At 48.2% G+C, this 10857-nt stretch overlaps 1 protein-coding gene across 1 annotated transcript; it reads right to left on the minus strand.

Moving 5' to 3' along the window:
* Positions 1-9432: 9432 nt before the first annotated feature.
* Positions 9433-9996, minus strand: KRP23_14476 (uncharacterized protein; the record flags this gene model as incomplete). The annotated part of the gene is made up of 1 exon (XM_067896008.1): positions 9433-9996. The coding sequence occupies one exon, from the start codon at positions 9994-9996 to the stop codon at positions 9433-9435; it is 564 nt and encodes a 187-aa protein (XP_067737491.1).
* Between the last annotated feature and the right edge of the window lie 861 nt (positions 9997-10857).

Genomic DNA, 10857 nt, shown 5'->3' on the forward strand with positions numbered 1-10857 from the left:
TTGGGTCCAGCACCCCACCACCCGCTTTACGAACACAATGGGCTCCGCAATCGTGTACTTCATGAATGGGTTCGTCGGATTCGGCCCATAGTGGCAGATGCAGTGACGTGTGTGTTCGCCCTCCATTCTATTGGAAACGGTCCGTATCTGGTCGACCTGGTTGAATTTTTTTTAATGGTATCTTCGATCATGGTTTGCCGCTTTTCAACGGAGGTTGCATTCGTGGATAAACATCCACGAGCAACCCTGCCAAAGATGCTGTACCGATGCACGACTAGGTCCACAAGCACAACAACATTTTCGCCTCATCGGTGGCAGTGGCGTCCCTCCTGCCCGATCGAGTTTGCCCCCGTACGTGGTTCCGTAATGGTAAGATTGAGTTCTTCGGCGGCAGTCTGACGCTTCTCCAGATCCCAGAGCGGCATTGTCAGCTTCGGACAAGTATCTTTCTTCGTGATTTTGTTGAGCCACGACTCGCTTGGACTCGTAACACAGACCATTTCAATGCCTCTTCGGCACATATTCCATCGTACAGGTGAGAGTACTCCATTGTCCGCTCGTTCCTCGGTTTCCATTATGGGTTTCGTCATTGCCCACTCGTGTACCACAGCCCGGGCAACAGCTTTGCCGCGTTGCCACACCACCACTTCCGTCATCTTGGTCCAGTTACCTTCCGACTTCCCGAACGAAGCCGTGATGATCGTGACGAGTGGGTGCTCCAAACTGTAGCGCTCGACAAAGTACGCAAAAAAGAGCGACTTGCCCATTCCTAAACCACAAACAAAAATTTAGTAGCTGGCAGTGGCAGCTCAATCCTAGCAAATACCACCGTTTCACCTGGCGCTCCGGTGACCGTCACTGCTACTTCAATGTCGGCGTCGTAGAGTTTATTTAGAGTCTGTTTAGAACCAAATCGTAGTGCAGAGGGTAGCACTTGCGCACGTACAACGATCGTTCATTATACGTGAACTCGCTCGGCCATGATCCCGCTCTCAGCCCACGTGTCCTCCTTTCCCTCCATCTCGCTGTCGTCCGATAGCACTAGATTGCCGATCTCCATTGTTTCAGCGTCACCAGAGCTTCAAACGCGCAACAGGTTTAGGAATGATAAGACGCACTACACGAGTGTAACGAGTACGGCTACAACGGCGAGTTATCATCGCGACTGTTTTCGTGTCGAAGAACCCATTTTTGGGTTCTTCTGATAAAAATTCTCTACTACTCTAAAAAAGGTTTTGGTCATACCGTTCGAGATGTGCCGACTCTGAAGATTCCAGGTACGCTTCGATTAGTTCCCAGCGTTTGCTGTCTGGATTCCCCATTGTGTCTTCGTCACCTGTCTTGGTAGAATCGAGCGATGGGGCTGCGGCGGGGTGATACTCGTAAAACAGTTCGACCGCATTCAAGGCTGTCTCCATCCGCTTGTCTTCCAACCTGCACAAATCCATAAGCATTAGAACCGAAGCTGGTACCAGGATCATCCTGGGGGCAGCGCTATCATTTGACGCTACAACGTACAGCAAAGACAACAAGTAATCGATGTCAGCGGTAGCGGCCAGGTACTCGACAAAACCTGGCTCAAACGGGGTGGCCAAGATGGACGAGTAGTCCTTTCGTTTTGCAGCTTCTGAAAAACTTTCCTGAATCAAGCGGAAGTTATCAGCAAACTCTCCCGAGTCGTCTTCCGTGGCCATTTCGTTTTGATCGCCATCGAGAAAGCACGACGTATCCAGCAACTCCTGCAGCACCGATCCGAACGCGCCAGCTCGAATAATCCTCACCAGAGCCTCAAAACGCGCAACTGGTTTAGGTATGATCATGGCGCACTTCACGGCAAAACCGTACAAATCCATTTGACTCACGATTTCTGCTCCATTAGGCTCACCCTCGGCCATTTCAGTCAGATCCCGAACATGAATAACGAATGCAGGTACGTCGATTTGGTCGAGAAAAGGGCATTTTTGAAGCAGCGAGACTATCTGCGCTAGCGCAGACCGCACGTTGGAAACCGGGACCCCAGCAAAGAGAAGCTCCCCATCTGTCGGTTCAGCAGACAAATTAGCGTCATTGTTGTCATGAATGCTCATCGAATATTTGCTGTGTTTGTGCTTCAGCTGGATCATTGGCAAGGTCAGCACCTCTTCCCAAACTTGTCGGCCACAGTCCAGAGATCGCACGAACGACTTCCGACTTAGTGGTCCCAGAATTTTTGTCAAAGACCGAACCATTCCCAGTTTCAGCATGTTTGATAGGACATCCTCCCACAAATCGGAAGCTTCGATTTCAAAGTCAAGCAAAAGCTGGCTCGCACATCGCAACATCCATGGCTGATTCGAAGAAAATCGACGAAGACAACTGCGCGTGAGGGCTTCTTTGTCGGTCTTCATGACGAATGACAATTCGTACGGAACTCGGCGCTCTTCAAACGTTATCATGTGTGTGCAATGTTTTGTGTAATCCAGCAGTTCCTTGAAGAATGCGCCAAAGTTCTCAATACCATATTTGGTGATTGCATACTGCTTGACTACTCCATGATAGAGCTGGCCTAGTCGCAAGATCACGCGTAGCGCTCGCATCTTTGCTCGAAACGTAACACCAGGTCGAGGGAGCGAGTCTTTTACAAACTCGACAAGATAAATCAAAACTTCTTCACCGAAAGAATCACCATGCTTCATACTCGGGCTGGCCATATATAGTATCCTTTTCCCAAAGTCTTCATCGGATCGTTGGAGCTTTTCGTCTTCAAGAAGTTCGAATGGATCTTCCTTGTCTTCTTCTTTCGCGGTGTTCTTACCCATTTGAACAGCATCTTTTACGAGCCACTCACGAACTAACTCAAGACGCAGTTTCACCATTGGCAGTTGAAGTAGCTTAGCTATGCTCTTAGCCACCGTGTTGAGCTTATCACTGTGTTGCGTGCAAAACCACAGAGCATATCGTCTGTATAACTCCTTGAAAAGCTTCTTCGGGTCCGATACCAGCGCTATCAACTGGTTCGTTTGCTTCGTGTCGTTAATTACTTCAGCCAAGCTTAATGACTGTGAACTCGCATTTCGGAAAAGTAACTCCAACTTGACACGTAGAATTTTAGTTTCCAGTCTCGTCAGTGCTTCATGTCCGGTAAAAGAGGTGTTGGAGGGGTCTTCTCCGCCATTTGCGCCAGACAAAGCAGCATGCAGAGCAAATTCGAGTGCCATCAGTTTCTCTTCACCTAACGGAAAGTTTTCGGCTAGCCACTCAGCAGCCGTAACCCGGCATTCAGTATCGCTTAAGCAGCCCAGGATGCCTTCGACATCGCTGAACTGGATCGGGCTGCAACATTTGCCTAAGGTATTTTGCTTGAGGTTCTTGGTTATCATATTCTTCAGTAGCATCATTTGCAACTCGTCCGGCTCGAGCTGAAGAGGTTCAGCGAGCCCAATCAAAACACTGAAGTTTTCCTTGGTCACTACCCGTGCCAGCACCTCTAGGGGGTTGGCAATCACTTGATGAAAAGACATTTTTTCCACATCGGCTTTGTTACCTGTTTCGGATTCGTTAGAACTGCAGTTCCCAGCTTGATATCGCTTGCTTTCGCCAGTTTTCAAGTAGTCATTCACTTGAAAAGCAGCGAAAACCTTCAGGTTTTGCAACACTTCCACTCGTCGCTCCACTTCTTCACGCTCACGGTAGGAAGTATGCTCGAGCAACAGCCGAAAAATAAATAGGAGCCGGTCATAATCCTGCCCCGAAATCTTTGGAATGCTTTTGAGCAGCATCTTTACTAAGTGCTGCTCATGGATGTCTTCTATAACGCCCGCGATTTTGTCTTGGTATTCGAGGTCAGCGGTAGCTGATTCTTCCAGCAACAGGGATTCTGCGTACACGAGTGACGGGAAGTTGTCGTCAATCTGGTAATGACGAGTAAACTCCAAAACGGTATAAAAGTCGAAGTTGCTTCGAGTGATCAAAGCTGGCACAAGACGGCGGATGTACTCCAAGTCACGGCGCTCACTTTGGAAGGCTTTGTGATCGCACTTAATCTCAAGCAATTTCAAATAATGCCACCACCTCGCGTTTCCTTCCAGGTCAACACACTGATGCAAGAACGCAATCTGCTTCCAGGCCCGAGCAGCATCTGCGCCAACGAAAGCCAATTGTTGGAAACGATTGAAGTCCTTTGCCACATTCTCACGAGACATTTGCCTTCGGAACGCGTCAAACGCGTCCTTCTGCTCCATCGACAGCATCGACCTGTACGCACAACAAATCATGAGTTAGACACATCTCAAACGATTCGGCGAAATGGCAAGGATTCGTACCCGAGAGCCAAGTAATTGTCGATGTCCTGGGACTGGAAAACAGTTGACAGCAGCTTTCCCATTTGCGTGTTGACAACAATCGCTGCGTCTTCAGGCAGTTCTTGCATAGACAACAGTGCCTGCAGACTGAGCAAGTCCGCCCGTTGATCAACCAAGAACGACACATAACGCTTCGATGCAATTGTATCTCTGGCCTCGACTTCCCGTCGGAGATTCTTGTGTTCAGTGATTGCAAACCGCGTTGCAAGCTTCATGGCTTCGTAACTTGGCAAGACGCAGGAGTCCCCTCGGTACCATCGAGGGTACAGCGTCCACCGTGCTACATCAGGGTTTGCTATCATAATATCGTGCTGGGTGAATTGGAGCACGTCGTTTACGAGAATCGTGTTTTTGAGAAGAATCAACATCTCATCGAAGGAGTCCTCATCGCACATGCAAAGAGCATACTTCAGGAGTTCTAAAGTATACATCGGGGCTTGAATTCGCGCAACATGAGCTGGTATAGGTCGCTGGTTCCGGGTGAAAGGAGCGCCATAGTTGCTTTTCACGTGAGTCGACGAATATAGTGAAAGTGCTATCGCAATCTTCTTGAGCGCGTCTGCCGGGTGAAATATGGTTGTTGAGTCCGATTCTTCAGACACTTTAAGAGTAAAGGCTACACAGTCGTCGATTCCTGTGCCTGTTCTTCGAGAAAATATGTCGCGAGAAAAGCGAACAGCTTGCAAAATAGAGCCACTCTGAGCAGCACTCTGAGCGATGAGAGCCTGACATGCTTTAGACTCTATTCCCACTGCGGATGCAAATCGATTCAGATCAAAAATGAGACGAGCCCTGGTATCATCTTGCTGTTGACCACGGTACGCACACGACTGAGGGTCAAGGCTCTTGTCTGTGCGTCGCCTTTTTGTGGGAACGGATGCACTTGAGGCTACCGCACGTTTTTTACCTTTACCCTTTCCAACAAAGGTAACAGTAGGGGTTGCCACATTTGTACTTTCATCACCAGAGTTCTTGTCGTCATCGGCAAACAGAATTTCTGGTCTCATTAATTCCTTCAGTTTGCTCTCACACATTTCAGGGTCACGCAATGCTGAGACAGAAAGCAAGATTCCGCAACCTTCCTCAACACGGCGAATTGTTTGTAAATCCGCCAGTAGCTTATCAGACAGCAAAAACACGGGGCAATTAACGTACGCCGTGAGCGTGTCATTCTCGGTAGCACCAGCTACCTCCATCGCTGTGTTTAACTCGGGCAGGTACGCTGCAACAAGTGCCTCAAGCATACGTAAAACAAAAGACAACGGCGCAACCTCACTCTGAAACTCTGCCTTGTCGGTATGATACGACGAGTCCAGCCCTTCTGCCTCCATCTCCAACAACATGACGCCAAACTCAATAATCTCTTCCATGATCGACACAGTCAGCATTGCGTTCGATTTAGGATCCATCCGCTTTTTCACTGCTGATAGTGCATCGATCGCCTTTGCAGCTCTGGTGTCGACGTCACTCAAATCTTCAGAAGAATCGGCTAACAGATTTTCTGCGAACTTGACTACTGCTCGATCGCAATGCAGGTCACTGTAAGCATCAACCAGAAGCATTGCATCCGTGAATGCTGTCGGTCGCGATACTTGGTTCAAAATGTGCGATACCATGCGCGAGGCGCTCTTAGTATCTGCGATATCGAACCGCTTGATATCATACGCTGTCAGCATATCTTGAATCTCCATTAAACGCACGTGCTCCTGAATCTCTTCTAGCCGCTTCGCTTTCCATGAGCGAGCACTGTTATGTGCGTAACTCTTTAGTGCTGGCGAGTATGGTGGGAGTGCAGATCGCAACAATGCCAATGTAGCGTCCGCACGAATGTTAGCATCAGTAATTTCATCTAACAGCACAAGCGCACGAGTTTCTTCAACCGATTGGGAAGTCTGGATAGATTCGGCTAGTTCGGTGACGTAGTCGCACAGGACAGGGTCAACACCGACGTCACAGAACTGAAGATATTTTCTCACGTGCTCCTTGATTTCCTTTGTCAGCAAGTCTGGAGCTAATACACGATCCAACATGCTCATAGCGATTGTTGCCGGCGTTTCTCCATCAAACACGGACAAAGAAATAATAAAATGATGGTCCACAGCAAGACGCTTGACATGCCGAAGCTTCTGACAAAATATCTCAAGTTCCTCAAATGCATCCGGTTGCGTTCCTATCTCTTTGCGCTCATCGCTTTTTGGCAGTGTTGAGCGGCCTGCTAATGTCTGCAGCTTAAACTCATAGAATGAGAAAATTTCACCACTTATCCTTTCATCGTTGTCTTCACTTTTGAGTAAGTTGCAAATACGGATAGCGGAATCCAAATCAGCTTGAGCTGCGGCAACTTCAGATCTCTCCAGAAGCCAATGCGCTACTTCAGCAAGCAAAGGATGACTATCATGCTTTGCTCTAGCATCCGATTCAGACGCCTGAGGTTTTTCAACATGATGAATTAACGTGGCCATCACCTCGTTTTGGATCCAACCTGCATAGGCAGATACTGGAAGCGAAGCTGGAAGACATCGCAGTAGCCTGCCGATATTGCACACGGTGTCATCGTCTACGTGGCGGCCCCACAATATATTGACTGCTCTCATTGAGCCAATCTTCATGTAATTTTCGAGCATCTCGAGAACAGGCATTCTTCGAAAAATATGCCATTTTTCACGAAGCGTTTTCCCGCTTGCTCCTGCTTCATTTGATGATGAGCTGCGGAGTAGCTGGAATGTTGTCCACTTGTACGACACCTCGCTAATCTCGTCACACCAGTGCAATAACGTTGCTGAAATCAATGATGGCCTTGATGATGAGCTCGTATATTCGCGAATCGCCCCTGCTACATCAAGCAAATGCTTCAATATGACACGCGAACTATCTTCTTCTTCTCCAATACGGCTGGTACACACTCCAATATTTGCCTGAAAGCTTTTCAGTGCTCGCTTGTGCAGAAGCGACGAAATCGGTACATTCACTAGAGATTCTGCGATCGTCGTGACAGCGTCCTCATCAAACATGTTCTCTCCATCATCGCTGCCGCTAGCATCACTTGTATTATCATCGCTTGTCATCAGGAAGACAGAGACACCGCGATGTGTTCGATACGCCACAAGTGTCTGGGGTTGGTTACTGCCACCACGGCATGCGAAAAGTGCAATATGCAGACCTTCACATTGAGTCCACAGGTTTTCAGATGACTGCAACCTTGACAACACAGATGTACTGACAATAGCGTCTGGTTCAGGATGCAATACTTGTACCAATTCTAATGATGGTGTCGAGCTTCCATTCTTTGGCAATCGTGCTACAGCAAGTAGCGAAGACATCCCCAGCTCCTGCTCTTCACTTGAGGAAACGTTAAGAACCGCAAAGCTCGTTATTCCTGAAATCTCTATCTCAAACGCCACGGTCATCTCACGCCAATTCCACCTGCCATTCAGTGCACTCGTTAGCTCAAATAATCGCCAAGCTCACATCAAGCAAATGACCATTTCTATACCATGACAGTTTCCCGTCGGACAGCACCACGAGCAACTTGCTATTTGTATCGAAGGCGATCGTGTCCACACACTCTGCTTTGGAGTCGCACACTGACGATTTCTGAACATCACAAGGGTGAGTCTCGCAAACTTTGAGCCCAAGTCAACATCCAACCACACGCACCTCAATTCCACTTCGCTCTGCTTGATTCAATAACGAAGTTTCCCAGACGCTCAGAAAAGCTCCGTGGTTTCCGAGGATTATACACTCCTCGTCTTGAAAACGATGGACCTACAGTACAAAATGCTGTTAAATGCCGCATATTATTACCGTGGAAGTGATCGACACCACGTACCAGCATACGCGATCGCGCATTAGATTTTAACTGCCCAACGCTTGCTCGTCCAAACCGAATATTCCTCATGATCACACTTAGTGCACCATTGGGTTTGTCAAGCAACAACTGCTCAAATTCCGCCAGCCGCAGCTCTCCCAGCCTTAATAAAACACCCGATGCCGTCACCACGACCAAATCTTGAGCGTCACTCGAGCTTACGCTCTTGTCCGACGTTGCAAACTCGATGGAAACGATACTAAGTCACCCCAAAATGCACAAAAAGTCACAATTCCACTCTCTAAAAGCCGTAAAGTTCTTTTTGTACCTGTCTGATCCTCCCGGGCGGGCCACTCGACGGCCAAACAATAGTCTGCCGTTACTTTTATACAAAGACAAGGTTCCTGTTGCGTCTGCGATGGCAATGAAGTCTCCACAGCCACTGAAAGCCATGGCCACCACCTTTTCCTGCATCAAAATAGCCTTCTGATCCGCATTTGCGTCTGCCACGTTCACAAGTTGCACCGCCTTCTGGTCCTGGACAATAATTGCACTGTTTGACCCATGGACAGCGATCCATGGCGCATTTTGATCCGGAATTGTATCTTGAGCAGCATTTTGGTCCGGAGTCTGGTCTTTTTTTAAGGGCAGCTCACACAGCAAAGCCGCGGTCAATCTCGGAATTTTTTTCGGTACCTTGCGCTCATGCCCTTCATTTACCTCCTGTTGTAGTTTGCAGAGCGTTAGTATAGCATCTAGACAGCCAGCATACACGCACAAGGCAGCGTACTTTACCGACATGGTCGATGGAAGTTTGGCGGCAATTTTGATATTTGATGTACAGAACATGAACAACCGTTCTTGTAGCATATTCAAACCTTAAACTATCATGCAGAATAGTTTGCGCACGAAATTGATAGATCTACTTGTGACGGACGAAGCACTTGAGAATGATGAGGCCGCCCCAGACGGAGTTTATGACGTTGTCATTTCGTGGATTCACTTTTTGGTGGGTCTTGATTGTAAGTGTCCACCTTTTCACGTTGACGTTTCTGAGTTGGTTTGACCAAGGAACATTTCCACACGACCGCGTACATCCACATGGCGCTGCATGGTGTATTTGCTTGAGAAGGAGAGGGGGGGGGGGGGCTTTTGGAAGTAGAGATGCGTGTTGTTCGCTTATGAGGGGCATCTAATTGTTTTCCACGGAAACACTGTCTAAAAAGTAGGCAAACCATTCTCCAGCATCGCAATGTACGCTTCGTGATAGTCCACATGCTATAGTTAGGAAGCTTTAGCAGCAGCCTTCGCCATATCCGAGGCGAAATTGAGGTAAGCAATGGCGATCCCGTTCCACTTCGCGCCGGAATATTTGCCAGGTTGAGCCAGGGCGTCAAAAATAGCCTGCGGGTGCACTCCGTCATTGTGCCAACGGATGAACACCTCATTCTTGAGGCTCTTGGTCTTCAGCATCTCCGCGGCATTGTCATCTAGTTGCGTCGAGATAGTAGCCACCTTCTTGTTCTTAGCCGCCGCAGCTGCCGCTTGAGCTGCTGCTTTACCATTCACCATTCCGATCGCCAACACCTCCTTAATTTCCTTGATCCGCTCACTCTTACGGAGTTTCTGCAGCTGCTTCATCGTGAGGAACTTGGGCGCGCGCTCCTCCTCCACGTCGCCACTATCTTCGACAACGTCCTCGATGTTTGTCTTGAGAGAGCGAAGAAGCTTGTGGCTCTCAAAATTCGCTCTCTGGCGTTGGTGTGCAACGGTGTCTATCGACTGTGCGTTGGTACTTGCGAGGAGAGTGAGCGCAGCCACCACGAGCAAGTTAAATAGAAGACGCATGATTGAACTTGGGCTGCAGTCGTGGAAGAGTCTGGTGCTTGCTTACTTCGCTACTATTTGAAAAATGAACCACAATTTGGACTCTAATCGATCCATTTTTCGAACAATATAGACCATCGAGTCGATTTTGCCAGTGTATGATGGCAACCACTGCATTTACCATAATACACAATCGTTTTTCTTCTTCCTTCTTCGAAAGTCAATCATTACGTGAATCGTGCACCTGCAAAATCATCTGGCATTGCATCTCCAGATGAGAAGCGTTCTTATCACGAACAACACTCCAGATGAATCTGCGGTCTCCGATAAAGTCAAGAATACTAGTTGAATTAACAGCAATTTTACTTTTAAAAAAGGTTGATAGTTCATTCCTTTTCCTCGTGTTTCATGCACGACAAGGGCAAAAAATGGCACTTCTAAAGCGACCACAAGTCGTGCTAGGGCTGTTAGAATGCTTTCAGATAGCCCAAGCACATAATGAGCGAGTATGAAGCATGCCGAATGGGAGAATTTTGCTTGGTGGAGTGCATAACGGCCATAAACACTTCTAGAAAATGCGACGTGATTGTATTTGTTTGGTATTCATTGTTATGTTGCGAAGTCCTTGAGCTTGAGTAGGCAAAATTGAGACTGAATGTTAGCTTGCTCAGGGTCGCGCACTACACATGCAGGTTGCTGCAGGGCCTCCACCCTCGACAGCCATCCATTCCAGCTAGTACAACGGGGACTTGGTCTCAGCTTGAACTGCAGCTTCCCAGTCTGCGCCAGCTCTCGCTTGGTCCGTCGTTCAGCTAGGTCCCAAGTTGATCTTCAACTGAACATTCATGTCTATGGATTCATCATTTTGCCGAAAGAGAACCG

This window comes from Phytophthora ramorum (assembly GCF_020800215.1).
Source record: "Phytophthora ramorum isolate Pr-102 chromosome Unknown Phyram_PR-102_s0021, whole genome shotgun sequence".
NCBI lineage: Eukaryota > Oomycota > Peronosporomycetes > Peronosporales > Peronosporaceae > Phytophthora > Phytophthora ramorum.